This window comes from Salminus brasiliensis, chromosome 17 (assembly GCF_030463535.1).
Source record: "Salminus brasiliensis chromosome 17, fSalBra1.hap2, whole genome shotgun sequence".
Lineage (NCBI taxonomy): Eukaryota > Metazoa > Chordata > Actinopteri > Characiformes > Bryconidae > Salminus > Salminus brasiliensis.
The window spans coordinates 36,348,538-36,370,603 of record NC_132894.1 but is presented as its reverse complement, the minus strand read 5'-3'; the positions used below and the strand labels follow the sequence as shown (position 1 = coordinate 36,370,603).

The following is a 22,066-nucleotide window of genomic DNA, read 5'->3' as shown; positions in this document are numbered from 1 at the left end:
AAGTGGTTTACTATAAGATTTTTGTTTTGGTCATGAGCATGCCACAAAAGTACAAACTTGAGCACAGCAAATATCAAAAATAAAATAGTATAGTATACAAGAAATCCAAAAGCACTGGTTACCTCAAACTACAGGAGCTCCCTCAAATCTAGAATTGTCTCAGCCACATTAAATATAACCACATTTATGGCAAAATGACGACCCACATATTTGGAAAAACCATAGAACTCAATCCAGGTGATAAACTCTGAACTTTAACTGGGATCCAGATTTCATAAGCACTGAAAATTAAGGTAACCGATGGCTATGTACAGTAACACCTACCAAGAATCACCAGGAAAGGAAACTGGATTCAGGGTCCTGATTTAGAGACTCCCAAAGAAGTTCTGTTGTGGTCCCATAAAGACCCAGTTTTGCAAAAGGAATGAGCATGAAGAACCTTATGAAGGCTTAATGAAGCTTCACTTAATTGTAAATGCATCTTTTCTAAAAGTGGTTTGTATTGATCATATCGTAGAGGCTTGATCAGAAAAACTTCATTTATTTATTCACATTGAATTACTCCATTAATAAAGACAAGTTTGAAAATCAGGGCATTAAGACATCTTGATTAAAAGCTTGCAAATAATGCACAAATGTACATAAACAGACACACAATTAAAGACAAAAATAAGACGAACACTGTTAAAGAGGTAGGCTGAGTGTTAGGAGTGGCTCTCTGACAGATTTACAAATGAAGGTGCAGAAAATGCAGAAAGTTCAGAACCTGGTGAAAATCAGCGCAAGTTGGCTTTAATTCTTTCTAGTCTGGCTTTGAATTCGTTAAGGTCTGGAGGAGGTCCGGCGGCGCGGCTCGGACTGCGAGGACGAATGTTTTGGCTGTCCTGTTGTTCCCGGGACTCACGGAGTTTCGCAAGCTGAGACTGGAGCATGTCCATGGACGACACGGCTGGTTTGGCACTCACTGCTGGAAGGGTGGGCTTGTCCTCATTTACAGACTGGAGGGGAAAAAAATAAAAAATAAATAAAATAAAAAGGGTAAGGAGGAAAGTTAGATGATCCACAGATGCCCCACACTGCTGGATATCTCTACCTAGATATATTTATAGCATCTTTCTAATTATTGTTAGTGGTTCAAAACCAATTAGAACAAAAGTTCTAAATAAATCATTCCTTAAAACCCTCAAATATCCTCTTAATCAGGTTTCAGACTAATGAGCTACTTGGGAAATTTGTTAAGACACCTGCATGGTTCAGATAATTGCAGAGGAATTGCCACAGAATGATTTAACAGTTTAAGATCAGACAAACTGAAGCACCAGATGTGCTACCTTAGAGGTGTTGCCCAGCCCATACAGCTGCCTCAGAGTCCTCAGCCTCTCCTGATAGTGAGCAGGGTTAAGGGTCTCACTGCTGCTGAAACTGGCTGCAGGTTTTGTAGAAATCTGGACAGGCTCTGTAGGTTACAAAAATAAAAAGTTAACCAAAAATAATTCTACATTACACACAAAGTGGGAAAAAAACACTTAAATCATAATGATCCCAAATCAATCTCCCTTGCTAGAATTGGCATGCATGGACCTACCTGCAGGAGGCTGGATCCTGGATTTCTGGATGTTCTCTGAATCCTTTGACTAGAATAGAATAAAAAAAATAAATAAATAAATAAAATAAAAAAAAAACCCAACCAACCAAAATTAGAGATACATCAGAAAGAAAGCAGGGCTACTTAAATGCAGAATTCTAGTGTACAGTTTGAATAGATGTTTTACACCAGTGTTCTGTATGTAGGCTTCAGGGTACTTGATTTACCCACATTTGACAGACTTTGTCGCTAAGCAGAAGATAAAGCAAGAGGTGTAAAAGTCTCAGTTTATGCAGTAGAGGGTACGCACCGTTTGAGAAGGAGCGGAGTTCATGGCACGCCTCAGATGAGCCTCAACCTCAGACTCCCTGCGGTTTTCAATCAGGCTCAAATTATCCATAATCTGTCAGCAGAAATCAGGAAAGACCATCAGTGATCAGAAGACCTACCATTGCCCAACTACTTCCCCAGTCTGGCTTCAGACTCCCCTAAACTCTTCAGGCAATTCTCTACTGGCTATTTCAATATTTGACTCCCAAGCTGAACAAAGTCTGAATAAGAGTGTGTAATGAAGTGAAGCAGCGCCCAGCCGCTAAGAAAAATGTGTTTAGGCAGAGAAAATCTCTATTAACCAGCGGCTGAACTCCACCATTCAGAAATTCAGTCTGAATATATATTTGGCAAACCAGATTAGACCCTTTATTGCACATATACACCATTACTCATGTGAAAAGTGCCGTAATGTGACCCTAATCCCTGTACCTTTGGCCCCACAAGCCTGTAGAGAGTGTGTAGCAGGGTTTTAACTGTGCGGTGGGCCATCGCATTCGACTTCTGCTTGAGCGTCTCTTTAGGAACAATCTTCATGAAGTTGTGGATGTCCAAAAGAATCCTGTCCAGATACAGCACCTCGATCTTCTCCGGAAGAAGCTTGATCATACGCCAGTGACACTGAACAGACGGGATATAAAAGACGAGCCATTTACTCAAACAGTCGAGCACAGAAGAGGCATAAACAGGGTAGATGGGGTCACTTACCTTCATGACCATTTCAGAGAACTCTGGAGAGCAGGCAGTGGAGGTACAGGATTCTTGTAACAGCATCAGCAAGGCACTGAAAAAAGTGAATAAAAAAAAATAAATAAATACTAAATGGAGATAATCTCAGAAGCATAGGGAGTGTACATACTCCATAAACTTGTACCAACCAAGCACGCAAAAATGACCCTACAAACATGCATACCTCAGCGTGTTGGTGGGGTCCGCATTTTTACACAGCGCCGAAAGCACGATGTAAATGGAGCGGACCAGCTGAGACTCCTTCGAACTCTCCTGGTGCCGAGGGTCCAAAATCAGAGACAGGAGTGCATGCACAAGATCCTTCAGCACACCTGGAGAGGCCTCCTGAGCCAGCTTACCTGCCAGAACCAGCTACAGACACACAGACCCAGAATATAATTAATCTGATAAAGAAACGGGGGAAACTTCATTTTACCACAAACTACCACAGTAAGACCAACACATGGCTTTTTGGTGAGCTGGTCAGATGGCCCCTGTGAGAGTCATCAGGAATCTGAGTGAGGGTCCCAACACTGCGGGATCCCCCACCGAACAGGACTGCCTCATCACCCCAGCTGCAGCCAGATAAAACTGAAGGACTGAAGTTCTTACCAAGTTGAGTGTGTTTACGACAGAGTTGTAGAGCTTCTCCACTTGCTGCTGTCTTTCCAGCCTCTCGTCTGCCAGGCGCTTGCTGGCCAGCAAGCGGAGCTGCATGAGTGCCGCAACGATAAACTCATCCACGTGACCAGACAGCAACTTCCACCTGCTCTCCTGCTGCAGGATCTCCCCAATCTGAGCACAGAGGAAGGTAGTTAGTGCAGATGCATGATGGCAGCAATAATAAGTTATTGTATTAATTTTAAGAGTGCAATGGGGTAAAAACGCAGGAGTTGCACTGCATATTCAGTGGGAAAGTGATGACTCAACTGAATCCATTTTTAAATATTAAACCCATTTACGTTTGTTATAGTTAAACAGCTGTGTGATCAAACCAAGAGGGGTCACTTCACAATTCAATACCCATAATCTAAACTAACCTGCCACAGAAACTATGTAAAGGTGACGTTACCACAACCAGTTATTAATTGGTAGAAACAATTGATCTTTAACAGTGAAAAGTGAAAAGCTGGTCAGATGGCCCCTGTGAGAGTCATCAGGAGTCTGAGTGAGGGTCCCAACACAGCGGGATCCCCCACCGAACAGGCTGCCTCATCACCCCAGCTTCATAAAGACTAGAAGCTAGAAGACCCCAGCTATACAGCCATTGGTATTTACACCCCAGTTACCTAAACCTACAGCAAAGCATAAAAGGATGAGACTGTCCTTTTAATCCCTGCACAGCTCCTACCTTTGTTAGACCCTGAATGCTGGTTTTGGCATCGGAGCTGGCAACCTGAGAGATGACCAGATTGATGCTTGAGGACTCTTCATGGGTGCTGCTGCTGGAGATGGATGGCAACCTACAGAGAAAAAAAAAAAAAAAAAAAGCCATAACGGTTCTGCCTTCAGAGCTGTACGGCATGTTCCAGTAGGTGCTCACAGAACACAAATAAATCAGGGTTTAAAATAAAGTCTTAGAGCACCTAAACTTAAACTCCGGCACGTCGAGTGGCGACGCCTCAGTGGCCTCCACTTCCAGAAGGTCAGGCATGATTGTCTCAGGCAGATCCACAATGAAATTCGGGTCCAGCTGGAACTCACGGGGCACGGCTGAGCTCTGCGGTTGCAGCTGCTCTACTGCGTTCTGACTCCGGATCTCACTAAAACAGAACAAGAAAACTACAGTCAGGCTCGCAGTGATAGAATTTTATTGCAGATTGAAAGTTGATGGATTCAATGTTGTATAATTTACTGCAGCACTGCGTTTAACAGAAAACCTCAGGTTAACCAGATAACCCAAACTCCGCCTGTCCAGTAAGAGAAAAGCTTAAGCACAGTCACGTTAGACAGTCTTTGGGTTTAAGCATTCCACCAATCAGAACTCATTCTTTGTGTGGTTATTGCGGTCAGATGTCCCTGTGAGAGACCAGGTGTGACCTGAGTGAAGGTCCACACAGCAGGATCCCCCAACAAATGGCAACACCTAGATTCCAAACCCCAACCAACCAGACCGGTGTTTCACAGCACAGGGTTTTGGTAAACTGGAGAACATGAGCCAAGAGCAAGGTCTATCACACTGGCGTTACCTTGGGTTCTCGAGTTCTATGAGTAATGACAATTCCCAGCTGCAGTCCTACAGTGAAAGGGACAGTGAATCTGTTACCTCAGTTTTAGTGGCGCCTCCTCGGAATTGGGTTTCCGCAGCACGCTGGCGTTGGCCGATCCGGCCACCTTCTCCTCTGGAGGCTTGCTGGCAGGTGCAGCCGTGGCTGAGGGCTTCTTTGCAGAGCGCTTGATCCTCTCCTCCAGCATACTCATGTCCTTCTCCGACAGCTTCAGGGAACAGAAAGCCATAAACACTTTAAACCAAAAGCGGGTTTCTACACACAGTAAACCAGAGGAGCATCAAGAAAAGAAGCTGTGTGTGAACCACTGCAGAGTGTCTAGTATTTGGACTGGTATTGAAATCCCACAAAATAAAGGGTCTCAAACTGAAAGGGTATGGACCCCAAAGCATGACAGTCTGCTCATTTCACTATTTTGAACACTAGAATCAATCCATCCATGACCTGCATATTTTCACAAACAGCAGAAATGTAATGTATAGCCAAGAAAAAAAAAAAAAGTTATACTGCCTGACAGATTATGGAAATTTGTACCAATGTATGAAATGGATAATCAGTGAAGGACGGATAACAGACATGATTAAGTGACGCACCTGGCCGATGAGTTTGTAGACCTGCTCTCCACAGACGTTATAGGCCATCACCACTGCGTTTAGAGCAGCGTTGCGTACAGCTGTGTCCCGGTCGCCAATATGAACAGCAATTTCTCGCAAGGCCTTGGTTGCTGTCTGCTGGAAAACAGACATTCCACACAAACCCACGAGACAGCCCAGCTCCTCCAGACATTCTGCAGAAATGAGAAAACTGAGTTAGGGGTGAAACAGGTAAATTTACTGTTTAGGGAAAGCTCAACTACTTTCCATGTTTTACATCCAATTTAGGAACAGCTACTTTTAAGAGGTACAGTCTACCTCCTCGATCTCAGCATTCATGTTTACATAGCTGAGTAAACAATTCAATTGATTATAAATTCCCAGCGATTTCCAACCAATTGTTACCACAATACAACGTTTGAGGATAGTGTTCTCAATTAAAGCTAGTAAATATTAAAACCATGTGTTTACAAATATTAAATACTGTTTACATGAGTATGCAATGTGGGCACTAATCGTGGTTGATATGGCCAACGATAACTACCTGTCAATGAGCAATAACTGCATGTAAAAGACTGGGGTTCAAATCCCGGCCTGACGACGCTACACCAATAAGGGATCATGGGCAAGACTCCCAAAACTACACTGACCCTCTTCTGTAATACAGGTAACCTTGTAAGTCACTCTGGATAAGAGTCTGGGGGGGGGATGATATTTAGGCTCTAATCAAAAAGAGCAGAAAACTAAATAAGTGAATCTCAGGTCTCAGGACTGTCAGTTAATTTTGTGCGTGTGGTTTCAGGTCATTTCATTAGAATAAGAGGGTCAGTACAGGTAACCGCTCACCAGCTCTCTGTTTGGAGTTCTTGGACTTGGTGCCGTCCATTAGGAAAGGGAACACCCTGCTGGCGGGATAAACCCTCCGCAACTGGCTAATGATGCTGCGCACGTCCTTACGCACAACATCCTTCGGTTCCCCCACCTACAAACAAGCAGAACACAGATTCACCTACAGTAATGCAGTACACCAGGAGAACACAGGAACCCGATCACTGTTCATTCAACTGACTAAACAGCTCCTGTGACTCAAGAGGATTCACTGAGACGTAACTCTTATTCTATTTAAAGTTAATTTAAGCCATTTAAACACAGCTCTCATCGGGGCACTGGAGCTTCAATGCTGGTGTAAAGCATAGCCTAGCTATGCTACACTCCCTGATCTCCAGCAGACCTCTTACTCACCCAGACCAAACCAGTGATCTGACCCGCAGAGCACTGTTCCTCTGCTTGCCCCCGCTGATCACCCGTCCTTTCAAAAATACTTCCAGCAGAGAGTATTCGACTGAGCCTCCACAGCTACAACAGAGGAGCTAACTGGCTAAAAACAGCTACACTGTAAACACTAGGCCTGACTGGAGAGCAGGGGGTTGTGGGATATGTAGTTTTAAGGCAGCAGCTGAACTACACTCCGGAAAGGGGACAGCTAGAGTACAGAGTCAAATGGTAGACTTTACAGAAACACTCCAGATCTACTTCTCAACTACACTAAAATGATTAAACACATAAATGTATTAATAACTTTAGAAAAAAAACAAAGGATCAAGTTCTGGGAATCTTGAGACAATTACATTAAAATATCCAAAATTCATTTAAACCAAGCTTTTTATTTCAGGGACATGAATTATAAAACAACCTGTAAATTAATCCTTAGTAGTGTCAATTTTCTTTAATTTAAAAGTAGATGCTTATGAATGTGTTTATTAATTTAAAAGAAATCCAAATATATAAATAAATATTAGTTATCGCTGAGAATCCCTAGTTAGTATCCCAGTCCTCTAGAAAATTAGAGTTACTAGTTAAACCCAGGCAGAGCAGAGCAGCACTCCCTCAATTAGAAAGAAACTAGAAAGCTGCCCTTACTGAATTTGGGTTCTTAGAGACAGAACAGTGTGGTGACCATTTCTCCATGTACCCACCTTCAGGATGAGGTAGGGGATGAAGGAGGTGGCCTCATGCTCGGTGAGATGATAGTCCTTGTTACTGAGGGCACCGAAGAGGAGCTTCAGGTACTCCAAAGCCTTCATCAGCACACTGGTGTTGGTGTCAAAGAAGCGGAGAGTGAACCACTTCAGGATCAGGTCCAGGCAGCTGACCGTGGCTTCAACTTCAGCATCCAGGTGCTGAACATCAGAAAAGGCTGGTAAATCTGCTGCTGAGCAAGTTCACTGACTTATAGTCTAATCTTCAAAGAGATTCTACACAGATATCAAAAAGGTCACGTATCATTTTATTCCAACATCGATAAGAACATCTCCATTACTCCTCAAAATCAGTCAGTGACCCGTCACTCGGTTGGGGCAGGAAAACCTACTGTTTTTTCAATGTAGAACTAAAGAAGCAAACCCAAAACACGTAGCCGATCAATAAAGACTGAGTCTGGATTCCACCCATGAGCTCCACATCTGCAAATCTCTTAGTCAGAGCTGAACCTACCTCCATCATGGAGCCGATGGCTTTGATGTGTTTCTGGAAGTCGGAGTGGAAGAGGTCCTCCATCAGCCATTTAGCCACACATGGAGTCATCTGAGTCTTCAGCTGCTCCACATACTCATCTCGTGGGGTTATGAAGTTCCACTTCAGCACCTACCAACACAAAGCCCCAAACTAATCACACACTCCTACAACACGCTAGTATACCAAACCATCAGGGTCATGTGCAGCGATTGGAAGCGTGACTCAGCAAGCCTGCCTTTAGACTCTTCTCCTCTTTGATCCGCTGTTCTTTGCCGTTGGGCAGCAGGGTGAAGATGGGCCCGGACCGATCATCCTCAGTCTTCCCGGGCGGCTTCTTCACTGCAGCCTGAGAAGAGGTGGAAAAGAGTCAATCAGTCATACACATGGGACAAAGTTTTTGGACACCTGCTCATTCACTAAGACTTATTTTATTGGTAATACTTTACTTAAAGTAACCAAGTTTATTAGAAGGGGTGTCCACAAACATTCGTCCATATTGTGTATGATCTATAGGGTGTATAAAAACAGTTTCCCCTGCCCAACAGACTATATGAACCACATTTAAGATCCATGATGCAGCCTCGGATGAAGCGTGGAAACACTTCGGTGCACACCGGATGTTGGACATCAGCACAAACTTTGTTGCGCCAGTGAATCTCCCAGTGATCGTGAAAGTCTCGACACCGTACAGAAGAAATGAAAAGCTCAAACGCACACAACCCCGGTGTATCACCTGCAGACTCCATCAATACAAATACGAGGACCCCACCACAGTGAGGAGAGACAGCCTACACCAGTACCTGCTTGCCGGTCTTGGCTTTGGGGCGGCTTTTTGATTTACCACTGAAACTAGTGTTCTCCTTCTCCAGACTGCTGTTCAGGCTGGAGTTAGCGCTGGTGTCGTGTGAGGACGTCTACGCAAAGAAACTTCACACACTTACACACCAAGTTTTTGACCGGTGGCACTTTAAACAAGCAAGGTGAACACAGGCTTCGAGTTAACCCAAATAAAACCCCTTCCACACAGTAAAAAGCAACAAATTGAGTTATTGCAACTCCACACTGGGTAAGAGAGCTAATAAAAAGACTATTTTAAGCCTACCTTAGTTTTGGGTGCAGACGCTGGTTTGGTTTTCTTGGCTTCTGCTGGGGCTTGTTCACTCACTGGTGCAGTTTTGGCTGGAGCTAAATGTGCACAGGGTCAAAAATGATTAGCTATTAATTACATGCAATATAAATATAACCAGGTTTATCCACTACAATGCAGTAGCAACAGATCAATTTATTTTTACTAAAATATAAAAGGAATTTCAAGAAAAATTAAATATGAACTAGACTATTCACTGCCAAATTAGCAGAAATGATGCAGTCTGCTCACTGTAAAAAATAGCCCAAATAATTATTTCATCACTGCCCCAAAGCAGACGATCAGTTGATTGACTGCATCCGGTATATGTCCATATATTTATTTATTTTGCAAAAAAGCTTAAAGTTAATGGTTTCAAAAAAGTAACTGATTAAGAGACTACAGAGGAGCAGACCTGGAGGAGCTGCAGCAGGTTTGACGTTGCTGGCGGCTGCTGCAGGTTCTTTAGCCGGAGCTGAGGGCTTCGCAGGCACAGACGCTCGAGCTTTCTCCAACAAACCAACCACCTGATCTTTAGACGCGGGCTGTGGAGACATGCAGAATAAGGAGGGAAACAGCTTTACCTCCCGCTCAGACACCGAACGAGGTGGAGCGCTGCAGCTGATTAGCAGCACCACAGAGCATCTAGGAGACGTACCTTCAGTTTGGCAGCAGCTCTGTTCATCTTGTCGTAGCCCAGGTGCATCATAAACACGGGCAGAGCTTCCTGGGCCTTTTTCCGCACGTCAGCGTTACGGTCCTCCAGGCAGGAGTACAGGTGTGGAAGACACAGCAGGAGATCAGAGGGAACGGAGCGCTGAGTCGGCAGCTTCACTGCTAGCCAACCCAAAAGCTGCATGGAAACAGTAGAGAAAGATAAATTAATAAACTGACAGGACTTTAACTTTTACCTTCTAATAATAAACAAGTTTTTTTTTTATTAAACCATTTATTCAGCCCGTTATGATCCGTTTTAATCTTAATAATGTTGGATATTTGCACCAGGCCCATGTAGCTCCCCTACAAACGACCCAGGGTCACCTCTTGTCTGAGGAATGGGTTCTCCTTCTTCATCTCCTCCGATAACTCCTCCCCCTCCAACCACAGCTTCAATCCCGTCTGCTCCACCCACGCATTCAGTGTAGCCAAACCTGCGGCGCGTACAGTGTTCTGGAGAACAGAGAGTTTATTTAAAATGAATAAAGAACATCCTACAGCCATTTTAGTGAGATCCCACCCTGACCACACGTCAGATAAGAGGAAAATGATCAGCTTTGAGTTGGTTTTAATCTTACAATTCTGTTTGTATTTTAACTCTCAAACTGCATGTTTATTTTATTTTTATATTTTTTAAACTCAGGTCATTGGTTTCACCTTGCTGTCAGTCAATACGGTGAAGATTGGAAATCCCAGGCTTTTGACGTGCTGTTTTAAAGCTGGTCCCATTGCTGTGGCAATCTGCTGCAGGATGGACAGAGTCTGCTGGACCTGAGAAACAGAAACAGCTTGGTAAAGAGGAAAATTCACAACCTTAAGCAAGCAAATAATAATTAGAGGTGAATTACACTGAACACAGTTACTGCAGTAGAGTCGTGAGGCAATAGAATTAATTTGAGGCCTTCCGTTACTGTGGCAGGTTGGCACATAACCTAACCATAACCTAAACATACCAAAGACACCCCCCCCCCCAAACTACAGCCCTGGACTAATATTTACAGTAACACTCAGAAGGCTGAAAAATCTCACCAGGATTTTATTAGAATCAGTGAGTCGAGCTTTCAGGGCCAGAGGCAGCTCTCCCAAGCTGGGTTTGATGAACTTTGCTTCTGAAAGGACGGCAGTAACTTCATCCAGACCTTCCTTCCTTATCTTCCAGTTCTTATCGCCGATCTTCGACACCATCTCAGACGTGATTTTGTCACTGCAGACAGATGGCACGATTAAAAGACATGATTGATTCGGGAGGAAAAACTAACTAAACAAATAAAATGAGTTTTCAGCAGCAGTGACCTGATTCTTAACTCAAAATATCCACAAGACTCACGGTTGAGCTTAAAGTAAACAAGGGCCTGGCCTAAGTCACATTTGCAGCATTTCCTGTGATTTTCAATTCATTCATAAAGAAACACTGTTTCCATTTTGTCCAAATCTTTTAGTTCACCTGATGTCTGTTCGAGGCAGAAGATCTACCACCTCTTCCCCAGCCTCAGCTTCTTCCTCCTGCTCGTCTGCTTCATCTCCACCACTGGCTTTAGAGCAGCCTCTGATGGGGGCAGGTGGAGTCTGCCCCTTCATCTGGAACACGGAAAAGGAAAAATACCCCAATTACAGCAAGAAAACTAAGACTAGCACCTCACAGTGTCCGTTACAGAAATGGCCAATTCTAGCCCTACTAGACAGACCCACATACCCCCAGTCATGTTACCCCTAAACCCAGCTATTTCCCCCTCAAATAAAGAGCAGACCTTCTCAAACTCTGCATCTATTTGCGAGAGCAGGGCGGCCTTCTCGCCCTCGAAGAACATGCGGAGAGGAGCGCCCATGTACAGGAACATCACAGACAGCAAGGAAACTGCAGCAGTTCTCACAGCCTGAGAATACAAACGTTAGAGCATTAACACCTTAGCGAGTGATTAATTCAATTAGAATTACATTAGGCAAATATAATTTCGCCAGATGTCTAATTTAAAGCCATTCATAACAGTTTGTTTAAAAATAAGACTGAAAAAAGTATTCTCAGCAAAACTGGCGCCACACATCACCCCACACTGTGACTGAACTAGTAGGAGTGGAAAATCAATATACTGAAGTAGTGCAGCATGTTTTTCCATAAATGAATATAAACTCCTAAACACAGTACTGACTTAATAGTTTAGATGTAATTTTGTTCATTTCATGTGTTTAGTTTGTGACCACTAGATGGCAGCATCATACTGCCTTCAGATCCCACTGTTCTGATGGGATCAAAAGTAAACCTTTATTTTTCAGATTTTATGCATCATGTTGGACACTTACCCTAAAACTTAAAAAAAAATCTCCCTGCTCACACAATTACACATAATAGGCTAAAATTCAAAGACCTCAATATAACACTAATAAACCAATGAACTGAGAATTAAGAAAAAAAGTAGAAAAGAGTAGAAGTTAAACTTGGCTCCACTTCTACAGCTTAACATTAATCCTTCAGATTTGTGTTGCACTGATCAGACAAAGGCATTTATATATATAAAATAAATAAATTAAAAAAAAAAGCCCCCACACACACACACACACAATACAACACCTCTCCCTTCTTACAGCATCACAATGTATTGAACAGTATTCCCTGTCTCAGATCAATACACACCCTACACAACTACTGACCCCTGTGCTTCCCTACCAGCTACAATGAGCCGTGTTTAACTGAGAACTCACAGGATTGGTTGCAGCCAGGGCAGTCTTCACATTATTAATGAAAGCCTTCACGTTTACCCTGCAAGACAGAACAGCGCATTTACATATTCAGCAGTAATTACGTAATAAATAAAACCATAAATGGTTGTAATGAAGTCTGTGGGTATTGTTTAAGACTCCAGAGCTCTTACCCTGCAAATCCAAACTCTTTAATGGCATTACAAAGCCAGTTCAGGGCCTCAGCCTGGTTCTTTGGATTTTTCTGTCCAAATGCTAAAGAGACAACCTGAAAATGATAAAGCATTCCAATCATGAGCATTTTAGACTAAATTATTTAAGAGGTATAATTAAAGCTACCTTATTTATATACTAGTCATCTTTTCAGGCCCACCAAACACTGCACCTTCTCCCAAAAGTTTGAACACCCAAATCAACCCTACTGTCTAAAATCAGCAAAGTAAACAATGTTTTGATTGCATAAACAAATTAAATCCAAATTCCAATTAAATGTGAAAATCTATAAAGTGCATAAACCTGTTCAGCAGTATACGGCAGACCACAGGCCTCAGCGATGCCGGTCAGAGCCTCCTTAGCCCTGACGCCACACTTCACATCCCCAATCTTTTCCACCACGGCCTCCAGCACAGCGAGAGCTGACGTCCTGGAGAAGGAACCTCTCTGAGCCACCGCAGCAACCACCTGTAGCTTCAGCTGCATCACCTTAAACACAAGTGAAGATACAAAAATCACCCCAGAGCCCCAAATACTGGGCCTCAGAATTCAAAACCATGGTCTAATTTCTTGGGATCTTAGAATTACATCTTACATAAATACTGTTCAAAAGTGTACCTGGAAGTTGGTCTCCTTCCAGCCAGGTTTTTTGGCCAGCATGCGGACGAGAGCCTGGCAAGGCATCTCTTTGCTGTCCATCTGCTCAACAGCCTGGACACACACAATTAGGTCAGAAGTTAGCAGGTCATCATCATACGACTGTGTAAAAACTCCATGATGAGCCAACAGAAATCCTCCATAATTGCTTTAAATGGGATGTTTTATACACCATTTTCATTAAGCTAAAAATTCTCAAACATGATGTTCTCCTCTTACATGAAAAGCATGACAGCATGCAACAGTGTGTTTTACCAACACTGTCATATTAAGTAATTCACTTTACCAGAGTTAGTATTACCTTATGGAACTCTTCCATTGCAGCCAGCCTCTCCTTCCAGTTAGAGCTGTCCAGCATCTGCATACAGGAGGCTGGGAGGACCGCAGCCGCCTTCTCCTCACAGGCCTCAGGCTGGAGCGAGCAGATAGGAGGGTAAGATTCGTTTAAAAAAAGCAAACTGAACAGGCGTTCCACAAAGCAGGATCTCCGGTGGCCAACTCAAGATACTCAGAACTCTGAGAACAACCCATACACCTTAATTCTGGGGCAGTACTGTTTTTTTTAGATGTCCAAAAATGAGCAGATCATTTGATATTTTATTATTCTCTCACTCTTATCAAAGTTGGTGCTTTACAGAGGGATCTGCCTGTCAGATTTAAATGGCCAAAATCAAACCGCAGAAACCTCACATTACAATAATGACCATGACATGACTATTACTGGCATACTGGGTTCCTCAGTAGCATAACTGTCTAATCAGCAGCTTGTTTAAATGACTTTACCAATAACCCCAAAGTGTACAAACACCAAACACTACAGTGAACTATACCAGTGCCTTACTCACCGAGAGCTCTGCCTCTGCCACCTCCTTATTTTCAGCTTTCTTTGCTTTGCCAGGAACAGATCCTTTAGATGCAGCAGGTTTTCCCTTTTTGCTGGGGGCTGAGGGCTAAAACCACACAGTAGATGATTACTGCTTGACCTGCAGATCATCATGGATCAGCTTTCCATAAATATCAAAAACAAACCACTGGAGTTTTGCAATTCCCCCAAACAGGCAGGAGTAAGAAAAACACTCAAATCCCATCACTGAGGCTAGAGATCCCTTACCTTTGCAGCAGGTGTCTTTTTGGGTGGTCCGGAGGGTTTAGCTGGTGCTTCTGCCGGTGGTTCAGCTTTAGGTGGAGCCTTCTCCTTCGGCTGCCCAGAAGGTTTCTTCCCTCCCGCCAGCTCCACTTTCTCTGAGCACTCTTTAATCTATCAGATCAGGTGAACATCACTTTAGGGAGAGTTTTAAGTGAGAATGCGATTCGACTGACTGGGGTCTTAAAGCCACCTGAAGTGCTCGTACCTTGTCAACTTTCAGTTTATCAACATCAGCCAGGAATGGGTTAACTGCTCTCTCGCCCACCACCTTCATAGCTGTGCCCAAAGCTTCAAAGGCAGCATCTCGGACCTCTGGAGCAGAGTCGTTCACTTGCTGCGTGTATAAACAGATCAGAGAGTGAATAATGCATTCGGGTCAATTTCAATTACTGCGGTTTATGTGTGGAGTTCATTTGTGGACAGCACTTCAGACCACTGCTTATGTACTTACCTTCAGCAGTGCAACACACAGCGGCTTGAGGAGACTCTTGGGCAGCGTGGTGGGGGTGCAGTGGCGAATACTTCTGGCCAGGAACAGTGACGCCTGCTGCCTGACTGATGGGTTCTTGTTGTCCATTACAGCCAAGACATCTTCATTTACATTTTGTAACGTAGTCTGGAATTAAGGATGCATTAGCATTAATTTGCACATACAGCTGTGCAAAATATCCTTAATACAGATATTCCAAAGCATTTTACACAAGATACACAATCCATCAAGAACTCACAGAAAGAAAAACTGCATCTATTGCCTCTTGCAAGGCCTGCACCACCTGAGCCTTTTTCTCCTTAAACTTCTCTAGAATAGTCGGCACCAACTGTAAAAAGAGGATCAAGAAATTGTATTAATATTAATTTTTAAATTGTATTGTAATATATATATAAACAAAAAAAAAACCAATTGAATTTCATAACTTACATGACCAGCATAAGTGCCAAACTTCTTCCTTAGACCAGCGGCAAGTCCAGCCACACATTTAGCAGCAAGGGTCACCAACATGACGTTAGAGTCTTTACCGATCACCTGGAAAAAGACCAGTTAATTAGATCAATGGCCACAGATCAATTCTCCGATGCTCTGGAAGCCACTTTTTCTCCCTCCAGTTACATTAAATTTAGGTCTCACCTTATTGAGAGCTTTGACCACGTCCCCATACTCTCCACTCTCTAGTTTGGGATTTTTGGTCAGAGCCTCCAGAGCTTCCAAAGCCTCCTTCCTCTCCTGCCACTTCTTTGCTTCCTAAGAACACACACAGACCGTTTACAGCCTGACTGCAGGTTTAGCGACAGGTCAGAGAAGACAAGAGCCCACACAGCAATGAATAACGATTACAGACTAGAACAGAAAACCTCATCCTTACAATCTTCTCATGGAAGTCTTTTGGTAACTTGGAGAGAATCTCCACTGCTTCCAGGAGCTCATACGCATCAACAGCAGGAGCCGCTTCCTCAGAATCCTCACCTGAAAGAAAATTTAAATTCAAGATCCAAAGTTCAGCAACTCAATTGCTTATTGCATGAGAGGACTGCCACTTTTAATTACACTACATGGACAAAAGTATTGGGACACCTGCTCATTCACCGTTTTCTTCTGAAATCAAGGGCAAGATAAGAATGCTTTATTAGTCCCGCAGTGGGGAAATTCTAAGGGTAGTAAAGAGCTGATCCTGCTTCTGTTGGAGTTACTGTCTCTACTGTCCAGGGAAGAAGACTTTCTACTAGATTTTGAAGGCGGAGCATTGCTTTGAGGATTTCATTGCATTCAGCAACATGAGGGTTAGGGAGGTCAGGCCACCCCACCTCATCCCAGAAGTACTGGATGGAGCTCCTCCACCATCATTCCAGAGAACACAGTTCTTCCACTGCTCCTCAATGCTGGGGGGCTTTATACCCCTCTAGCCCACGCCTGGCATTATTAGGCAGCATGGAGCCAATAGGCTCATGATGATCTGCACCAGAGTCTCCTATTCTATTGGCTGTACTTCTTTACAGGGACTAGACAAGCTGTGCGTGCGCGCATCTGTGTCAGCAATAGGTGCAGCTTAAAGTAGCTGAATGCATTCATTAGCAGGAGTGTCCACAAACATTTGGACATGGCATATACGCACTGAAATGTTAATAAATCTAAACTGTGATTGAGCCGCTTCCTAAACGACACATTAATAGACATTATAGCTGACTAAGGGTTAGACAGGTTTGTGCGCATCAGAGCTTTTTAAACATAAACAATCTGATAAACTCCTGGATAATTAATCAATAAAACTCCTCAATATACATAATCCAAAAATCATTCTTCTAATGAACAAAATAATCAAATCACCGTCTCCTTCGTCGCCTCCCTCTCCACCGTTCTGCTGCTGCTGCTCGAACTTGGCCCGGAGGTCCTGCTGCGAGCGCAGGAAGCGGCTCTGTCTCGGTGCAGACGTCGGGAGCTTCGCCCACTCCTCCTCCAGCTCTTTTAACTACAGCAGACAAACAAACGCCGCTGGACTCAACATGCAGCCAAATTTCATTTTTAGGAAAGTCATCAATATGAGTCATGACAGCGCACAGCTGAACACTGGGGGGCCGCTGTCCTACCAGAACAGAGTTGATGTTCTGGAGCGGTGGCCGCAGGGCATCTCTGATCCATCGGTACACTTCAACAGCCAGCAGCTTGGCCTCGTCTCGGATTGCCTTTTCTCGAGACTCAAAGAGCTTCGGCAGAACTTTTACAACCGGCTTCAGGGTGATGATCTTCGAGCCAAACTCACTGAAAACAGAAAGACCGAACAACTGAAAACCATCAGGAGGGGAAACACTTTCATTCAAATGAAAAAGCAAACCAGACCTACAGAATCTCACCATTACAATTCTGACAGGGGCCAAGTGGACAAAAGGCACAACCACAAACCGCTACACATTCTATTAATTATAATTTAGCAGTCTGAGCAGTTGAGTTTAATGACTGCAGTTTTTATTGCTGGGTGCGAACACAATCCAGTCTGCGGCTTAATTTAATCATTCTCTGCACAAGGACTAAGGCTGCAATCATACCTTCACACTCCCTCTGCACCTACACTTACTTACTAGAACGCCTATGCTCAGTCACACAGCACCCACAAAGACTTCTCCCCACCCACACCCCACCTGAATTCACACCAAGCCAGTGTCTTTTGTAAATTAATGTACACATTCAGATTATATAAAACCTGCACATTTAAACTGATTTAAACCAGCACAATACTGTACATAGGGAGTATGTCTAGTGTCTATAGCATGCATGTATACTGAGCGTATGTATAGGATCACCAGGGTATTATGCCCAGCATTTCTATTTTGTAAACCTGTGTTTTTTTTCACTGCTGAGTGACGATGCACCCGTTTTCCCACCTGTTTAACGTGACAAACCTGATTTTGGAATTTACCAGATTTCAGTGATCAAACATGTCAGGATCTTAATATTGAAATCAAAGTATCCACATAGGAATGAATATGATTAGGCAGGTATAACCTGCCACTGGTAGATTAGTCATGGAAATTGGGAACAGTGCAGATGCTTGAAGCATGATAACCAGACATTGCCAGGGCTGCACAATACTGTTGTAGCGTAACTGGGTGTGCAATGATCAGGAATCCATCCAATGTAATGCCCATTTAAAACAGCACAGAACTCCCATCCAAACTTCAGTGCAGTCCAATCTCAAATCCCAGAAACCAGCGACGTTCAGATGAACGAAACTAAACAGGCGATAGAGTAGTTTAAAGCCTTTACGCAGAATTCACTGCAGGTCTGATGGCCACACTCACCTCACTGCCCTGCGTAAGACCTCGACACAGGCGAGGGCGATTTTGGGGTTTTTGTTGTCCAGACCTTTGAGAAGCTCCTCCTGAACGGCCTCAGCTTTCTCAATCTCGATGTACATGAGGCAGATATCAGAGCCCAGCTCCTTCGCTCTGGCTTTCGGCTGGTTGAACACTTTGCACACCACTCCAGACACCACCTCACCGACAGTCCTGAGGAGGAGCGTGCACTCAGTGAAACTAAACAGGGAACTTCAACAGACGCTTTTAACCAAGTTGCAGACGTGCAGTTAGCATCATAGTGAGCTTCCATTTATGTGAGCCTGGTCATCTCTGTAAAACTCAAGAACTGTAGACAGCATGTCTTGGCTCCTGGATTACACATTATAATAAGATTTTCAGGGAGGGAAAATTACAATTATGTAAACCTAAGCAGATCACATTTTACCTAGATGCCAAATGTGCATTTTCGATGTACGCCAGAGCCGCCTCTAGGCCTTTGAGTTGAGCTACTGCGTTTGAGTCTGTGACAAACTTCTTGATCAGACCCTGATATTTCCCCCACTCTGGACTCTTTTCATCCGTGATCCTCTGAAACTGCTGCAAGGCCTCAGTGTAGCCACTTAACCTCGCTTTCCAAACCTGGGGAATAAAAAAAAAGAAACACAGGAGGAATTTGAACAGGCACACACACACCTACCACCTCCTCGACAGACCACCCTCACAAACCACACGTAAAGAGGGGTCATGCACAATTCATTCAGAGTCAGGGTTTGGTGCGAGACTCCTAGTTCTAGATAAGCTCCCCCAGTCAGAGCTGTGGTTCTACAGTGGAGGTGAAGGGAAGCAGACGTCTGAAGCTCTAATAATAAAAGCTCCTCACAGAAAGTTCTTCACCTAATGGTGATGAAGACGCTGCCTGATGCCTGAGACACTGTTCTACCAGAGTTCTGAGAAGAGTTCGGCTCTAGAACCTGCTTTTAGAACCAGATCATTAAAATGGTGGAGGGATACATGCTGCAGGGTGTAGTGCGGCTACAGAAAGTAGTCCCTAAAGAGAACTGGATTAGAGAGATTCTCTATTCACTATTTTACCTTCATCATCATCATATATAAAACTCAGAAGACTTGTGTAGCTGCACTGGTGGGTTTGGATAGGAGATAAATTATGGGCTGTATCTGTGTTGTAGTCATGGAGATAGACGCCTGCTTCCATTCACCTCCACTGTACAGAGGTCAGAGTGGGTCAGTTTCTCTACAGTGAAGCTCAGATTCACACAGAACCCGACTCTGAGCTCAGCTCTCACACAGATATGCAGCAATGGGAACCAGGCACTTAAGAAAACTAAAGAAAATAGATAAGAGCCAAACAGTACATCAAAGATACGAACATCCTCCGTCATGGTTTCACTGACCTTATGTTCACATTTCTGGTCAGCGGGAAGCTTCATCCACTCACTGTCATCCCCCATGATGGTCAGTCTACAGCCACCTCAAATAATCACCTATTGGTGGCAGGATGCAAGCATTACACTCCAAATTCTGCAACAGGCCTACAAGTCAGCTGCAGTACCACTAAACACACATTACCCTGGTTAGTCCTGCAGTCTGACACCTACACTCAATCAATAAATAATCAATATCAGCATTAGGCAAACACATCCGTATATTAACATTCAAAATAATAAACACTAGAGGTTCACTAAAACAGGTCACCTACATTCCCAACAATTAACAGTGATGCCATGGAGGATCCACAGCTGGTCCCATGAGGAACCAGGTTTGTGGGACCTGCATCTAGTGGGTCAGTGTGAAGAACCTTTTAAAGGCTGAAATCAACACTCACTCCAACTATAAAGGTTCTTTAGGAACTGAGAGGTTCTTTTAGCTCACATCCCTCATAGAAACAAAAGGTTCTCCAATGGCTCGACCCTAAGAACCCCCTGCAGAACAGCTGGCTGGACTAGCTAACGTCACCCAGCTGCTGCTCCAGTAAGCGAGCACTGCCCCCTGTTTAACAGGCTGTTGTTATTAAGGAGTCTGAGGAGTAAAATGTGCTTATATAAAAGTCCCAAACCAGAATAATATTAATCAGAAGCAGGATTAGAGTTAAAAATGATTAATTTTTAATTTTTAGATTGAGATAATTCTGTTTACTACATGTCTCTGATTAGGCTGCGTTATTAACACAGTCCAACACAAGCAAAACACACAGTTACAACTTAAAGACAATTAAAGAACTGATTTCTGCTCCTTAAAATAAAAACTAACTGCAAAATAAAGGTGATGCTGGCTTTAATACACGGGTCAGCCAGTTAGCCAGCTCAGCTAGCCAAGCCAGATACAAGCACCCCTGCTGACCTACAGACAGCCTAGAATCAGTTTCACAAACATTAGGAAATGATCTTACCTGAACAGTCGAAAACAGGCCGCTAAAACATAAAAGCCCTTGTTTTTAAAGCTGCAGCTCTTCAGTACCCGCACTGACCCACTCCGCTCTGCGCACTGACCCACACTCCCAGCGCAGCCGAACGGCCAGGGTTTCAAATCTCAACGCCACTGAGAGCGCGCTGCTGATTGGCTGAGAGTTCGGCTTGCAATAGAAAGAACGCACCTGATTGGCTGAGCCACGGGCGCGTCAGCTGATAGGCCAATTTAAAATAACGCTTTATTGTCCCGCCCATGTGCTTAAAGCGGTACAGGCCTGTTTATTTTTCCTCACAAACAATAAATAATAATAAATCATTTTCACAAACTTTCCTGTAACTTTTAGGGCAATGTTGTCGTATTTGGTTCTTCTGAAGTGAAATATGGTGAGAAAATGGCCTAATTTTATGAGGCAGAATCAAAACAGCTCCAATATTAAACCAAAACTGCAGCTCGGAGCTTTATCACATCCCTGCTGGAAAGACCAGTGAAGACACCAGTAAAACCAGCATATTTCTGACTAAGATCAAAGCACATCTTACAGGTTGGCACCACTTTCCTGAATGAATGAATGTGGACTGAGGGGTGTCTCTGTTTTTCACTGTAATTCCTCAGGTGAAAGATTACAGCTGACCATCAAGCTACAGGATTTCACCCTAAAAAAAACAAAAACAACACGGAGCATGTTGAAATGGTACCAGCACCGCCTACACTGCTTCTTAAACTGGGTTTCATGGGCTGGAACCAACACCCAAGGGTCAGCAGATGACCCTGCAAGGCCCTGTGTGAATGCGGTAATAGCCATGCTGGGGGTTACACTTCACACGGTGCTGCTGGGCTCATATTGGACCAGAGCAAACCTTTATTTATGGTTTATGAGAATGTCTGATGGAGATGGAACCACGGCGTCAGCAGCAGATCCTTTGTTAAGTCCTGTAGGTTAGGTGAGGTGGGGCAGGCCTCTATGAGCATCAGTGAGCCTTGGGCGCCCATGACCCTTTCGCCGGCTCACCGGTTGCCCTCTGATGTTCTTGTTGACCCAGTCTCCAACTTCAAGACCTGACTGGTCACTTGCTGCCTAATAGATCAACCCGAGCTACTGAACCAGAGAATTACTGATGCTCACTTCACCTGGTTTTGATGTTATGACTGATCAGTGTAGATGATCCCCAGGTTGTATTAAATGTATAATTATAAAAATTTCGTGCTGAAGTGAATTTCAGAAGAGGTGAAGAAAATGAAAACATCACATTTGTATTCAAATGCAAATGCAGTTTTATATTAAAAGATAGCAAAGGAGTAATTCACTGTCACACAACACAG

At 43.8% G+C, this 22,066-nt stretch overlaps 1 protein-coding gene across 1 annotated transcript; it reads right to left on the bottom strand.

Annotated features, from left to right (window-relative positions):
- Positions 1-501: 501 nt before the first annotated feature.
- Positions 502-20,814, bottom strand: LOC140537699 (cytoskeleton-associated protein 5-like). The gene is made up of 43 exons (XM_072659879.1): positions 20,727-20,814; positions 19,732-19,821; positions 18,765-18,958; positions 18,323-18,529; positions 17,114-17,285; positions 16,854-16,995; positions 15,895-15,995; positions 15,660-15,773; positions 15,453-15,557; positions 15,262-15,351; positions 14,985-15,149; positions 14,739-14,867; positions 14,498-14,644; positions 14,232-14,336; positions 13,688-13,798; positions 13,348-13,440; positions 13,033-13,218; positions 12,690-12,784; positions 12,520-12,577; positions 11,571-11,696; positions 11,267-11,400; positions 10,852-11,026; positions 10,480-10,593; positions 10,147-10,275; positions 9,764-9,958; positions 9,521-9,650; positions 9,082-9,164; positions 8,215-8,325; positions 7,959-8,108; positions 7,442-7,645; positions 6,312-6,447; positions 5,466-5,659; positions 4,911-5,080; positions 4,231-4,407; positions 3,996-4,107; positions 3,257-3,439; positions 2,829-3,016; positions 2,624-2,699; positions 2,348-2,536; positions 1,896-1,988; positions 1,586-1,634; positions 1,332-1,456; positions 502-998 (listed from the first exon to the last, which is right to left on the bottom strand). Exons 2-43 carry the CDS (start codon positions 19,786-19,788, stop codon positions 777-779), a joined length of 5,736 nt encoding a protein of 1,911 aa, XP_072515980.1. The 5' UTR covers positions 19,789-19,821; positions 20,727-20,814; the 3' UTR covers positions 502-776.
- Between the last annotated feature and the right edge of the window lie 1,252 nt (positions 20,815-22,066).